The sequence below is a fragment of the Monomorium pharaonis genome, chromosome 8 (genome assembly GCF_013373865.1).
Source record: "Monomorium pharaonis isolate MP-MQ-018 chromosome 8, ASM1337386v2, whole genome shotgun sequence".
Lineage (NCBI taxonomy): Eukaryota > Metazoa > Arthropoda > Insecta > Hymenoptera > Formicidae > Monomorium > Monomorium pharaonis.
The window spans coordinates 545,227-559,650 of record NC_050474.1 but is presented as its reverse complement, the minus strand read 5'-3'; the positions used below and the strand labels follow the sequence as shown (position 1 = coordinate 559,650).

Here is a 14,424-nt window from a genome sequence, read left to right as displayed (position 1 = left end):
TGAAATAGATATATGTTTGAAATTTGACGAAACCGAAAAATTCTAATCTAGTCGAGTGTAACAATTAAAAAACAGACAACAAATACTCCAATTTGAATGTACTTTAAATTTAGATACACAAAATACATTTTTTTACATATTTATCTACCCTATAACTTTTTACATACACGAAAAGAAGTCATGCAATATATAAGTCGTAAATAAAGAAATTAAATAAAGGGATCTATTACTATTTTATTAGTAAATCATATTATAAATCCCGAAATGTTATCTTACATATAATTTTCTCATCACTATTCTTTATCTCTCCAATCAATCTTTTGTAAAATTTGAAGCATATATAAAATAAGGATTGAAATCTCTTGGAACTTGTAACTATAATTCAATCGTTTTTGTATGGAAGCATCCTAATATTATTTAATTATTGTTTTATAGAAACAATAATTACTTTTTATATTTTATAAAAAAATAAAATAAATCTTTAAACTACAATAAATAAAGGCTAGAAAAATTTATTTTTAAATATATTTATTTATTTTTCTTTAGAAAATCCCTAGAAACATTATTAAAAAATTAGAATTAACGCGAAAATATAGAAAACCACTTTAATTCACGTACTGTTACATACATATATAAATTAATAGTACCTGTTGTCTCATTAATTTCTAGTCTTTAATATTTTGTAAAAGCATTATATGTAAAAAATAAATTCTATAAGATAAATATAAAGTACCTTGTTACTACTCTTATAATATAAAGTTTATATTTTTACTTTTCGTTTTTCTTACACAAATGTAAAAACATCGATCCAAGAATAAACTGAGTATAATAATTTTGTATGCAAAATGTTATCTAGGGTTTTAAAATTTTAATGAACTATTTGTTATACACATATTAGCATAGAATAATTAAATACATAATAGTATACGTTTTGAAGGACTTTTGATATATTTATATTTACTACTTATACTTTTTGCACTAAAAGTTCCTTAAACAATTGTATTATTTTGATAAGTTTTAAAATAAACTGTTTAAGCGGTAACATCATAGTAAGTTAGAGTAGTTAGAAAAGAAGAGGAAGAGGAAAACGTCAATGTAGAAGGTCAACAGTATGGTACAGAGCATTGCAGATTGAAAATAAATCAAAAAATTATAATGTTTAATATCAACTAAAACTTTAATTGCGTTTTTATCGAAAACATATATTTTCAATCAACCGGAAACATAACTTTGACAAATCTTGACCAATTTACTTGAAAATTTGAACTGCGACTTCTCAAATACATTCTACAGTATGTAGAAAGTATGTAGGAATTTTGTGATTTGTTGTAATTTTTTTTGTTATAAGCAATTTTTGCGTAATTTTTGCCAAAAAATAAATTTCTTTAAACATGCATTATTTTTCCAAAAAACAGTATTTTAAAATTTCTCTACATACTTTTCTGGCCAATCTTTTATAAATACAAAAATCTTCAGTTTTTTTGTTTCAGCTTAAAAAATACAAGAATTACCTTTCCGGCCGCAGAGCACCTTTTGCGAGAAGTGATTTTCATTCCAGTAGCGCCACCATTTTGTAATAAAATAATTATTTAAAAATTTGTTTTATTCTTTAAAGTATATAAAATAAAAATCTTTAAACAGATTTTCTACTTTTTTTATTATACGCCTATGAAAAATCGCCAAATTTATACTTTAAAATTATGGCTCTACTGTGATGTTACCCCTTAATATGACTTAAAAAGCTTATTTAACAATTAAATCTCTAAAATATCGCATACTTTGTGGTTTTGTAAACATTTGTTAGATAAAATTTTATATTTATTAAAGCGTTTGATACACACATACACACACATAGATTTAAAAACTTTGTTTTTAGATATTATAAAATTTTCAAAAAAAAAACAGCAATTTTAATCTATATATACATATATAACATACAGGTTCTATATATACATACCGTGTATTATTAGTGTGATTAATATAAAATACTGTTTTTTTATTGTTGCTTTTACAACTTTTATTTAATTTATTATAAAACTTATTCTGCTCAAACTTTTACAAAATTCTTTTTAATTTAATTTTTTAAATTTGTCTTTATTTGATTTTTTGTTCAATTATTTAAACTGCATTATCGTTCTTTTTATTTATACACAAGCGTAAAACTTTATTTAACAAAATATATATTAAATTCAAATCCTTTGCGTATGATAACAGTATCTACTTAGATATTATCTAGTTTTTTACATTTTAATTAGCTATTTACTACAGGTATTAATGTACGAAAAGCGGTAATACATTACATTTTAGACAGTTTCTCGCTTCAAAAATAGTATTTATAACTGTTTCCTCAAAAAACAATAAAAATAATTTTTTAATGGTGCATGTAATTTACACAAATATAAAACGAGAATTGTATTGCAAATTAATATTTCGGCTTATGTTGCGATGCATATAACGTGTAGTGGTTTAAAGCAGTCTTGTATTACCGAGTTAGCTCAAACAATTATCAAGGAAAACGCAGGAAAATGGAATTATATCAAATATTGTGCAGTATCACCGTGGTCTTTCTCATATTTTATTATTTCTTCACGTCAACCTTCGACTTTTGGAAATCACGTGGCATTCGTGGTCCACGACCAATGCCGGGATTTGGCACTGTAAAAAATGTTTTATTCGGAAAAATAACTTTGGGTAATTATTTGAGAAAACTATACAACGATTACGAAAATGAATCATTGATTGGAATATTTTTTATGAAGACACCTATTCTTATCGTAAAAGATCCTGATTTAATTAAAAATATTTTTATCAAAGACTTCTCCACTTTCGCCAACAGAGTAGTCACCGTTCACGACAAGGTACGAATAAGCTATTTTTTTTTAATTTAATTGTTTTTTAGAAAATTTTTGATATATGTTTATATACCTTTAATATATCTTCTTTAATAATGAAATTACTTAACAAAAATCATGAGTTTATTTCAAGAAATTTCAAATAAGTTTTTGTAATTGTAGGATTTGATATTAAACTAAATTATTAAATTAGTAGATTATTATTTTGTTTTATATCATATTACAGGCTGAACCGCTGTCGCAAAATCTTTTCAACTTAGAATTAAAAAGATGGCGACCTTTACGGATGAAACTATCTCCTATTTTTACATCCCGTAAACTAAAAGAAATGTTTTCAATGATCTCAGAGTGCGCCGACCATCTTGTAGATTATACAGAAAAAATAGTTAACAAGAATGAGCCTATAGAATGTCTTGAACTAATGGCTAAATATACGACTGATGTTATTGGTACCTGCGCCTTCGGCATCGAAATAAATTCGCTGTCGACCGAGAATAATGAATTTCGCAGAATAGGAAAAAATATATTTTATCAACCCTGGACAGATTTGTTACGAACCAAAATCAAACATTTTTCACCGTGGTTCTACGATATTCTTGGTTACATTTTGCCGGACACAGAAGTCACTAAATTCTTTACACGACTTGTCGTGGACACTATGGACAACAGAGAAAAGAATAATATCGTTAGACATGACTTTATTGATATGCTACGCAAATTAAAGAAACATGCAGATAAAATGAACGATATTAGTAAATATTGTTTGCCTTTGTTTTTATTTTTTTTATTTTTAAGTCGGAGAACTATATTTAAACTAACAATATATTTGAGTAAATTCAAAAAATCAAAAATTCTGTAAATCACAATAAAGTAAAATGTTAAATTTTACATTAACCATAACACAAATTTTTCTCACAATTTTTTGTATAATTTTTTAGAATTTGTAAATTAATTTCAGAATTTTTTTAGAGGTTCTATATAAATTTGATCTTTTTTACCTTTTTAGAAAATGTTATTAATTTTTTTAATATGAAAATTGGACAACTTCAGAAATATTGAAAAAATATCTTTTCCAGAATTTTGTATACATTTAAATTTTTTAATTTTTTGTTTTATAATTTCTAAAGAAAACTTATGATAATCATTTAATAATTAAAATAATCGCAATTTTATATATTGTTAGATTTAGAACAGATATATTATTATTTACAATAATGAAAGATAACTCACATTTTAGATTTTACTAACAGTTTCATAGCTGCTCAAGCTTTTATATTTTTTGCTGCTGGTTTCGAAACTTCATCGACAACGATGGCTAACGCGCTTTATGAGCTGGCTCTGAATGAAAAAATACAAGACAGGCTACGTGAAGAAATTGACGAGGAATATATAAATAGTAGCTGTTTAACGTATGACAACATCAATAAAATGAATTATTTGGAAAAGGTATTCAAAGGTAAGTTGTACATGATTTTAACAATTTAATTTTAAAAAATATGAGAAATACATTTATTATAATTTTTATAAAATTAGCTGTAGTTATATAATGCGGATAATGCATTTTTATAATATTTCTAATTTTTATAACTTGTCATTACTGTTTAAATGTAGAAACTTTACGGAAATATCCACCTTCATTATTTTTTACAAGAAAATCACAGTCGAGTTACACTTTCAATGGTATTAATGTTAGTATACCAGAAAACCAAATAATATGGATTCCTGTTTTGGCGCTTCAACGTGATCCACATATTTATCCGGAGCCAGATGTCTTCGATCCAGAAAGATTTAATGAGGAAGCTGTGCAAAATAGACACCCAATGTTTTTCCTATCATTCGGTGATGGACCAAGAAATTGCATTGGTACAATAAAATGAATTCAAATATCACTTTTCATTTTTCTTTTTTCTTGAAAACATTTTTAATAAAAAATTTTAATTCTATTTTTAGGTGCTCGTTTTGCAATTTATCAAGTTAAAATTGGGCTTATAAAAATACTACGAAACTACAAAGTAGAACCTTGCGAAAAAACGGAAATACCTTACAACCTCAATGAGAAAACGTTTATAATTTCACCAAAAAATGGAATACATTTGAAAATAACTAAAATCAATCGAACATAAGTTAAGCTATTCTTTAATTTTAAGAATAATTATCTTTGTACAATCTTTAGTTTGACATTAAACCTATTGTCATTAAGATGAGAATAGAATACAGTTAAATTGAAAATACTTAAGAGATACTGAGAAAGTGTTTTACTTCTGCACTGGATTAGCATTAAACTAACAATAATATAATACTAATCCAATAATATGTAAATCCGTATTGAGTAGTAGTTCTGGTCCAATATATTGATGCGGTAGATTTTTAGTATTATGTTCATATCGAAATTAATTACATTAAAAAGCATACGTCGCGAAAATTTTATCCTATTAATCTAATTTTAACAATATTGTATCATTCAACTTATCAAATCCTAGACCTTTTCTATCATTCTACAAAATGTATCGAAAATAGCTACAATATCACGGTTTTTCTTATAAACATAAATAACAAAATTCCTACTGTGCTTAAAACATTTTAAATGTAAAAAGTATCATAGCAGTATTATACAGTTTTCAAATAATCCTATAAAAATAATACAGCAAATAAATTTTTATATAAGAGTGCAATTTAGAAATAATTTCGGCAGCCTTTTCTTATATCTTAATAATATGTAACTTTTTTAACTGTCTATGCTTTTCTTATCTTTACAGGTAAACATATATTTACGTATGTTACATCAAAATGCAAATATATGTAAATATATGAATCTATTGCAAATTAAATGCAAATAATTAATTTACATGTATGCAGATTAAATATCTACAAACTACACAAAAAAATGCTATTATATCAATTAAATCCGTGTAATTAAAATTAATATTATTGAAGTAACATCAATATTAATAAACAAAAATCAGCAATAATTGTTTTAATAATCGTGACAGTTGATTTAGTAATATCAACGCTTTTGAAAAATGTAACTAAATAATCAATATATTTATATATCTCAATTACATATTTTTTATTATAATTGCACATGCAATTAATAGCAATAATTCGTTTTGATTATATAATTATTCATATAATTATGTCTGTTGTCAATTCAACTACGTAAACTAATAAACAAATCAACCACAAATTTGAAGGTACTTTGATTGATACAAATGCATTATTTTGTTAATTTAATTACAATGTATTTAATTTGTATATTTTTTATGTATTAGAACAAATCAAAAAATTTTCAGATGTATTGACTGCTTATTGTATTTATGTGCAATTATATCTTTAGAAGAAGTGGAAATATGTTAATATTAATTACATATGGACTTGATACAATCAACATGTATTATTAACATTGTTGTGTATATATAGATAACAATATTAACACGTACACGTTTTAATTGCATCAAACGTATATGTAATTAATAAAAAATCTTTTTATTCTCTATAAATAAATACATATGATTCAATAATATTGAAGTAAAATATATGATTCAAGTGTCAATTCAATGTCGTCAATTCAATTACGTGAAATGATTAAAACCAAGCAACCGAAGAATTAATGCTAATTTACACAAATGTATTATAGTTGAATAGAAATAAGATACGTTTAATGTTTAATATTGTTGAACATTGGTTTAATTTATGTATTGTGTCAACAATAAATATGTTTGTGTGGAGTATATTAAATGTATACTTTACAATAAAAACGGAAATACCTTACAAATCGTAAGGTGTTTCACCTCAATAAAAAATCGTTTGAAAAATGAAATATATTTAAGAATAACTAAAATCAAACATAAATTTTTTAGTTTTTTAATAAAAATGTATAAAAAATTGCGAAGAAAATTTATGTAAATTTATATAATAGTCATTGTAGCAATTACAATATTTATTAATTTTATTAATATCGTTGTATTAATGATATTCAGATATTATCAGTAAATTATTTAAATTAAACATACACACAAATAGCGTGCATACACGCAAATTAATAATATGTAATCTCTGAACTCATGGATTCCACATTTTTTACAAAAGCATTACATGTTTCGTTATTGAAAATAAAATATATAAAAAATATACGTATCAAATATTTGCAAATGTAAGTATTTTTTATATTTCTTTTATTATACTTAAAACTTTGTAATAAAATAATTTATAAATTTAATCTTAATCAAGAATTTGTTATACAATTTTTACATAAACTATTATATAATTTTGATTCAGTTTGACATTAAGAGTGTGTTCGAGAAGACGCTATTAGCGCTACCAGCATCAGTTTATCCTTATTCTACTTTTAATGAGTAATGAAGATGGACTGATGCTGGTAGCGCTAATAGCGTCTCCCCGAACGCACCCTAAGTATATATCACTTTTTTGTTATAAAGTTTTTATTAACATTGTCTGCTCTTTTCTCTTTATTAATATTTGATTTTTACTTTTTTTACTTGATTTCGCTCTTTATTATCTTATAAAAATATAAAAATATATCGATTAACATATTTAATATAATGATTTTCATACAACATACCATTGAATGTTATCCAAGTTTATAAAATATTAATGAATTATTTGCTACATAAAATACAAAAAGTGGTAAAGTAATATATTTTGGACGGCTTTGCATACAGATTATCTGGTAATAAATGTAATACCTCTCATAGGTAGATCGGAAAGATTAAAATGAGTTTAAAAATTCAGTATTACTTTGCGATTTTCACAAGTTAATAAGAAATTTATAAAGATATGTATATCAGTACATTCATAACAAGAATCCGCCTATGAATAGACATTTATTAATCCTACATATTCTATTTACTATTATTTACAATTATTTACTAAAATATTTACCAGGATTTCTTTACAATCCTTACCCTTAATTATTTATATCATATAATGTTATCGCATAATTACATAGTCATTCTCCTTTAAATTTTCCAAGACATCAGACTCAAGCATATGAAGGTCTCTCAATTGTGGTGACATCGGAACATAACTGGAATGATCTGTGAAAATGGTTTCTTGCGTACTATATATTATATTCTGTAACCTTGTTTCAAAATGATTAAAAGCTTCTGGATGAGAATGTTGTTCCATATCCATTCTATCAAAAAAACATCAAATAATATATCTCTTAATTTTGTTTAATTTTATATTTAGTGTTTCTCAGAAAACAATTAAAATTAAACAGTCATACCTATCTTCTTTTACGCATTCTGACCTCTGCTTCTGTCGTGGTGGTAATGCTGGAGGTTCTATTTCCAAATTGTACTGAATTTTAGTTTTATCTTTACATTTATTAGAAGTAAATGATGTTTTCAGTTTAGAAGAACAAATATCGTCTACAATTTCTTCATAAATTCCAGAAGCAATAGACATATTGGATTCCCTGTAATTGTAAAAATAAAACTTTTCACTGTAGTCAAACCAAGTTTCAAATAATATAAGTTTTCTACAACTTGAATGCTGATTAATGTTCTTAAATTATTTTTCAGATTTATTTATGCACCATTATACATACAAAAAAAGATTGTTTATACAGCAAAAATATAATTTCTTGTTTATATAAAAAACAATAATTACTAAATATATTAGTTTTAATTTGACACTAATGTTGTTTTATGTGCAAGTAATACTGCTATTTAATTTTCTAAACATAACGATACATACTGATTGGCGTCTGTATCAAGAGTACAATGTGATTCCTCCTTTTCATTTTTTAGTTGTAAAGAAAGATTGATTCCATCGTATCCCATCACTTCAAGATTCTTGGTATTAAAATGTGAAGATTTTTGTCGATGTTTTGGACCACGACCTTGTGTTACCAAGTCTTGTAACAACTTGTTAGCATTAAGACAGAATATGTAGAGTTCGCCCACGTCACAGCAAAATTCCTTGCTGGTGTGTATTACACAAATACGCTTCACATCTTCTGGACGGCCCACTGACATTAAGTGAAACTGAGTAAATTCCTTCCACTCGAAAGACTTAACTATTTTGCCCGTGTGAACATCTCTAATAAAAATTTCTTTTTCATTAGCAATCAAATCTCCATATAAACCTGTGAAATAAATTCACATTAATTGGAAAATTTCAAATAAAATTGATATTTTGTTGAATTTTACATTTATTTTAAAACATTTTTATCAAACATTTTCATCAAAGTGCATATTTATTGAAATTTTAACAAAATAAATAGAACTTGAAATTTATCAAAATTTTATTAAAATTTTTCTATCAGCATAATCAGACAAAATCGACAGGGTAATTCGAATAACAATTATACCAACCAGTTAAACCTGCTGCTTTCGAATGTGCATTGTCAATTATGGATACTTCATACGATCTCTCTGTACAACTATATTTTCTAGGCTTCAACAAGTGCCTGATATTTGCCATCCAACGTTGCGTCTCGGTCTCAGAGTTACCAGACAATGACAATATTGGCTTCCTGTCCACTGCTAGCGATATACTAAATGCAAATTGCTTTGTTCTAGAGCAAATTCGATAGATTGTAGCGTTCGGAGGTATCACCACAGAATTATCCTTCTCTTTTTGCTTCAAAGTGCTGCTGCGACAGCTGAGCTTCTCATCAAACTGTATCTGTACCCCTAGACCAGGTTCTAGTTTTTTCACCGAGCACCATGATCGTTTCCATATTCTTAACAGGGCTAAACCTTTCTTCCTTACTTTCTGTGCAATGTATCTACTTCCCATCGACTTGACGTCGAGAAATCCACAAATTTCCGTCTCAGGCGTACTCATTTTCTTTTAAGGCATGCAAAATTGACACAGAATTTTGAGCATATGTGTTCTCTTAAAGAAAGATTGTAAAATTTCTTATAACTTTTGTGAAAATTGTGAGGATGATTTTTCAGTATTCAACAAATCTCGGCATAAAAATGAACTTACTATAAACATTATACTATATAATAAAAAATACATAAATTAACTGTATTTTAACTCTTACAATTTTGTCGGTTGAAATATAACCTCACTTTTATGTCTTTCTGAAAATAATAAACGTAAAAGTACCTTTTTATTTAACGTTTTTAACTATTTCCTTCCAGTCAATTCACAAATACGATTTCCAATGTAAGTTCTTAAAATATTGTATAAAAATGGTACGCTACAATTCTCCCAAGAATCAGTAAAAAAAAGTACGGTTCTATGGGTTCTATGCTATGCGCAAACTCCGATTTCTCGTCATATTTCATGAAAATCACTTTAGGTAGCTGGATCAGCAACAAATATTAAAATATATATTATTCGAAAAGAATTACAAGAATTATGATTTCAAAACAAGACGTCGAATTTTGCAAATAATTTGCGAAAAACTCCGTAAATATATTTTCATGGAGAGAAAAAGATATCAATTTCTCAACCATTTTCCTTTAACGCTATTACGAGGAAAAGATTATATATTTTATAATATAATTTATTTTTATTATACAACACATATTGTAAAAAAATTAATTAAATATAACGAGAAATTAATCAGGCACTTCTCTAGATATTTAAAAAAGATATAAAAGATGATAAATGTTTTTGAAAGCCAATACGGGAGTCGATAAAGTAGATGAGAATTGAGTCCTCGCGTCGCTTGAAATTCCGGAAAATTTCGTCTGAAGTATCAGGAAAGTACATTAGGCGAGGAAGTTACTAGGAATCCAGTAACTTCCTTGCTTATTCTGCACTCCTAATAACTCTGAAGCTTCGAAAATCCGCCAAGCGACGTCGCGGTCTCGATTAAACACGATTAAAAGGGCCCGAAAAATAATCGGAGTTATTAGGAGTACAGAAGAGCGAGGAAGTTACCGGATTTCTAGTAACCTCCTCGCCTAATATGCTTTGCTGATACCTTGGGTGAATTTTTCCGGGATTTCGAGCGTCGCGAATTTCACCCGAGGTATCAGCAAAGCATATTAGGTGAGGAAGTTACTAGAAATCCGGTAACTTCCTCGCTCTTCTGTACTCCTAATAACTCCGATGATTTTTCGGGTCTTTTGATCGGCAGTAGAACGTTATTTCCCGATGCCTTTCTTCCTTCTGTTGTATTATACTTTCCTAATAATCTGTGATGAATTTTCGAAGCTTCGGGAGGGACATAATTCTCTAAACTGTTAGAAAAGAAAAGGAACAGACTACGCATGGTCGCTTGAAATTCGTGTTAAATCGCCAAATGAAAAAGTACCAAAAGTACCTTGAATGTGAATTAAACTCTATATCGTGAAATAAAATCAAACAAAATGCCGCAAATCTTTCAGAACACAGTGTAACAGGGATTTTCACACATAATCAACCTAAATTGCTTGATACAACATGCATAAAAATGCGATGAATTCTTTTTGTATTAAGATTAGTTGTATTCGTAATGCAAAACTTTTCAAGCCGCAGAGGTTATAATTATTCGATAAAAATCGTGATTTTGAAGTGGAGATACTTATTAAACGTTTGTTTAACTTTATATCTTATTCTAGGAAGTGGACATGTCCTTCAAGCAGGTGTTTTTCTGCACAAGCGACGTCTGACGTAGAGTACAATGTGCCGGTTGAGTCTATTCGTAATTTTAGTATAGTCGCACACGTGGACCATGGTAAAAGTACGTTAGCGGATAGACTGCTGGAATTAACAGGAGCTATAAAGGCAAACTCTGGCAAGCAGGTCTTGGATAATCTCCAGGTAGAGAAGGAACGTGGGATCACTGTGAAAGCACAGACTGCTTCACTGTTTTATTCATATCGAGGCAAAAGATACTTGCTGAATCTCATTGACACGCCCGGCCATGTGGACTTCTCGGCGGAGGTTCATCGATCGCTGACTCCTTGTCAAGGGGTTATACTACTGGTCGATGCTAACGACGGTGTTCAGGCACAAACAGTGGCTAATTACTATCTAGCACGAGCAAAAAATCTTGTAATAATACCAGTGATTAATAAAGTGGATTTGAAGAATGCCAAACCCGAGAGGGTCAAGGAGCAGCTGCAAACGTTACTTGATGTAAATCACGTCGATGTTATTAAAATATCTGCCAAACTAGGCACTGGAATCGACAAAGTTTTGAATGCTGTAGTTGAAAGAATTCCACCACCTACTGTAGATAGAGATAAATTTTTTCGAGCATTGATATTTGACAGCTGGTATGACAAGTACAAAGGGGCGATTTCTTTAATTTATGTGAAAGATGGAGTGTTGTCAGTTGGCAATCAAATTAGTTCCATATATATGAGAAAGTCATACGAAGTTAGAAATATTTTTCTTCTCAGACCTCATGCAGAAAATGTGAAGACAATGTGAGTGAGTATAAATCCTTAAATTTTAATTATAGTAGCTGTATAGTAGCAGATTTTTTAAATTTGTGTGCTGTTTAATGTAACTTAGATTTGCTGGACAAGTAGGCGCCATTGCATGCAACATGAAATCTAAAGAGACTCACATTGGCGACACTTTACATCTGCGACATCAGCCTACTGATTCCTTAGAGGGATTTCAACCACCAAAGCCAATGGTATTTGCAGGAATATATCCCATGGATCAATCACAATTCATCTCTTTGCAAGCAGCTATCGACAAGCTTGCTTTAAATGATAGTGCTATAAAAGCTGTTTTAGAATCAAGGTAAAGTTAATTTGTAAAATTTATAATACATATTAAGATTGCTTTTTAAGCAATAAAATAAATTTTTGTTGTAAACAATTTTGAATTGCACGAATAATGTTCAAACATGTTGATGATATATAATGAAAACAAAAAAATTACGTTACAGCGTTGCACTTGGAAGAGGCTGGCGAATTGGCTTTCTAGGCTTATTACATATGGAAGTCTTTACCCAACGTCTTGAACAAGAATACGGAGCGCAGCCAGTAGTCACGGCACCCGCAGTAACATATAAAGCAAAAATTTTTGGCAGTAAAAATATAAAGAAATACCAAGGAGACACAGTAATCTTTAATAATCCAGCAAATTTTCCAGATCCCCAGATTGTCAATGAATTTTATGAGCCTATGATTACGGCCACAATTATTACGCCAGGTATTTACCATTCAATATTAAAGTACAGTTTAATTCATTCCTGTTTAATTTATTCCTGAATGTTACAACGATGAGAAATTATTATTTTGAAATTAATTAATGTTTTATAAATTGTACAGATACATATATAAAAGAAATTATGTCCCTTTGCCGGGAAAAACGAGGTGTAGAAAAACTGAACAAGACCATTGGTAATGACAGAGTTATGTTGCAATACCTAATGCCATTGAACGAAGTAATTCTTGATTTTCACGATTCCTTAAAGAGCATAAGTTCTGGTTATGCTAGTTTTGATTACGAAGATAGTGACTATCAAGTCTCCGATATAGTGAAGGTATCATTAGATACTATACTGATAAATTGATCTTGTGCAGTTTTCATGTAATTTTGGATTTTATTATTATGTATTTTTTGTATAAATTTTAGTTGAATATTCTATTAAATGGAAAAGTGGTAGAAGAATTATGTACAATTGTACATAGAACAAAAGCATCTAATGTAGGCAAAAACTTGTGTGTCAAGCTTCTCGACACCATTCCTCGACAACTTTTTGAAATAGTAATCCAAGCAGCAGTAGGGACTAAAGTGATTGCGAGAGAAACTTTGAAGCCCTACAGAAAAGACGTAACGGCAAAATTAGTAAGTGAATTCATATCATATATTCTTTATCATAACAGTAGACTTAATTTAGAGATTGTTTTATTAATGTTGTGCCTATTTTTTCTCAGTATGGTGGAGATGTTACTAGAAGAAAGAAATTGTTGGCGCAGCAAGCGGATGGAAAAAAGAAGATGAAGATGATAGGAAAAATTTCATTACCGCGAGAAACTTTTATAAATGTATTGAAAAAATAACAGTGATTTTGTATGTAATGTAAATTAATATTATAAAGCAATAATATGAAAATATATTAAAGTGTTTTATACAAGATATTTATTAATATTAATTTATACAACCTGTTTGGAAATGGACATTTTTCTAAATATTGTAAGATTCTTAAAATTATTAGAAGTAACTTTTTTCCTAAGTTAAATATGTGTAAGAAAAAAAGATGTAAACGAAAAATTATCATATAAAAAACAATTTCGTTATTTCGTATAAAATTAATTTACAAATAAAATATTGAATTTATGTAATTATTCATATCGTAATTATTTAAAGTAATCAAATTTTTAAAAAATTACAAATCTTATTGAATACAAATAATGCTTTTCAAAATTAACTTTTATTTCCACATAAGCCATTAACTTTTTAATTTAATTTAATTTAATTTAAAAGATATATTCCCCAACCATAATAGGTAATTTTTAACGATTGTTTGGTACATGTACTAAACCAATACCATGTACCAGAACCAATAGATAAAAGTTTATATCTCATTGGTACAGTTTGATACGCTTTGGTACATATATGTACCAAATGATCGCCAAAAATCGCCTTAATGTATTTGTCTCATTTATTAATTACTTAAAAAAACAACGCGATGCAGCCA

General features: G+C 27.9%; 3 protein-coding genes across 6 annotated transcripts; 2 read left to right on the top strand and 1 right to left on the bottom strand.

Annotated features, from left to right (window-relative positions):
* The first annotated feature begins 2,112 nt into the window (after window positions 1–2,112).
* LOC118644159 (cytochrome P450 6j1-like) lies at window positions 2,113–7,170 on the top strand. Its single transcript, XM_036290507.1, has 5 exons — window positions 2,113–2,858; window positions 3,079–3,604; window positions 4,090–4,308; window positions 4,464–4,715; window positions 4,803–7,170. The coding sequence occupies exons 1-5, from the start codon at window positions 2,526–2,528 to the stop codon at window positions 4,973–4,975; spliced, it is 1,503 nt and encodes a 500-aa protein (XP_036146400.1). The 5' UTR covers window positions 2,113–2,525; the 3' UTR covers window positions 4,976–7,170.
* Window positions 7,171–7,339: 169 nt separating this feature from the next.
* On the bottom strand, window positions 7,340–10,141 carry LOC105832472. 2 transcript variants are annotated; one of them, XM_012673442.3, is made up of 5 exons: window positions 9,936–10,141; window positions 9,191–9,716; window positions 8,571–8,961; window positions 8,098–8,289; window positions 7,340–8,004 (listed from the first exon to the last, which is right to left on the bottom strand). In XM_012673442.3, the coding sequence occupies exons 2-5, from the start codon at window positions 9,663–9,665 to the stop codon at window positions 7,800–7,802; spliced, it is 1,263 nt and encodes a 420-aa protein (XP_012528896.1). In that variant the 5' UTR covers window positions 9,666–9,716; window positions 9,936–10,141; the 3' UTR covers window positions 7,340–7,799. The 2 variants fall into 2 exon arrangements, with proteins under 2 accessions (XP_012528896.1, XP_012528897.1); XM_012673443.3 differs by having other exon boundaries at window positions 9,191–9,668; window positions 9,936–10,140.
* Window positions 10,142–10,844: 703 nt separating this feature from the next.
* LOC105832470 (translation factor GUF1 homolog, mitochondrial) lies at window positions 10,845–13,862 on the top strand. Of its 3 annotated transcripts, none has more exons than XM_012673441.3 (7): window positions 10,845–11,090; window positions 11,381–12,193; window positions 12,282–12,518; window positions 12,667–12,932; window positions 13,052–13,266; window positions 13,359–13,571; window positions 13,661–13,786. In XM_012673441.3, the coding sequence occupies exons 1-7, from the start codon at window positions 11,083–11,085 to the stop codon at window positions 13,784–13,786; spliced, it is 1,878 nt and encodes a 625-aa protein (XP_012528895.1). In that variant the 5' UTR covers window positions 10,845–11,082. The 3 variants fall into 3 exon arrangements, with proteins under 3 accessions (XP_012528895.1, XP_012528894.1, XP_012528893.1); XM_012673440.3 differs by having other exon boundaries at window positions 10,845–11,099; XM_012673439.3 differs by having other exon boundaries at window positions 10,848–11,299; window positions 13,661–13,862.
* Window positions 13,863–14,424: the final 562 nt, after the last annotated feature.

Coding starts and splice junctions, on each gene's coding strand:
- LOC105832472 (XM_012673442.3), bottom strand. CDS start 9,665: ATGAGTACGCCTGAGACGGAAATTTGTGGATTTCTCGACGTCAAGTCG. Junction 8,962..9,190: donor GAAAGCAGCAGGTTTAACTG/GTTGGTATAATT, acceptor TTTATTTCACAG/GTTTATATGGAGATTTGATT. Junction 8,005..8,097: donor GAATGCGTAAAAGAAGATAG/GTATGACTGTTT, acceptor TTTTTTTGATAG/AATGGATATGGAACAACATT.
- LOC118644159 (XM_036290507.1), top strand. CDS start 2,526: ATGGAATTATATCAAATATTGTGCAGTATCACCGTGGTCTTTCTCATA. Junction 2,859..3,078: donor TAGTCACCGTTCACGACAAG/GTACGAATAAGC, acceptor ATCATATTACAG/GCTGAACCGCTGTCGCAAAA. Junction 4,309..4,463: donor TTTGGAAAAGGTATTCAAAG/GTAAGTTGTACA, acceptor GTTTAAATGTAG/AAACTTTACGGAAATATCCA.
- LOC105832470 (XM_012673439.3), top strand. CDS start 11,223: ATGCATAAAAATGCGATGAATTCTTTTTGTATTAAGATTAGTTGTATT. Junction 12,519..12,666: donor AAAGCTGTTTTAGAATCAAG/GTAAAGTTAATT, acceptor ATTACGTTACAG/CGTTGCACTTGGAAGAGGCT. Junction 13,267..13,358: donor AAGTCTCCGATATAGTGAAG/GTATCATTAGAT, acceptor TATAAATTTTAG/TTGAATATTCTATTAAATGG.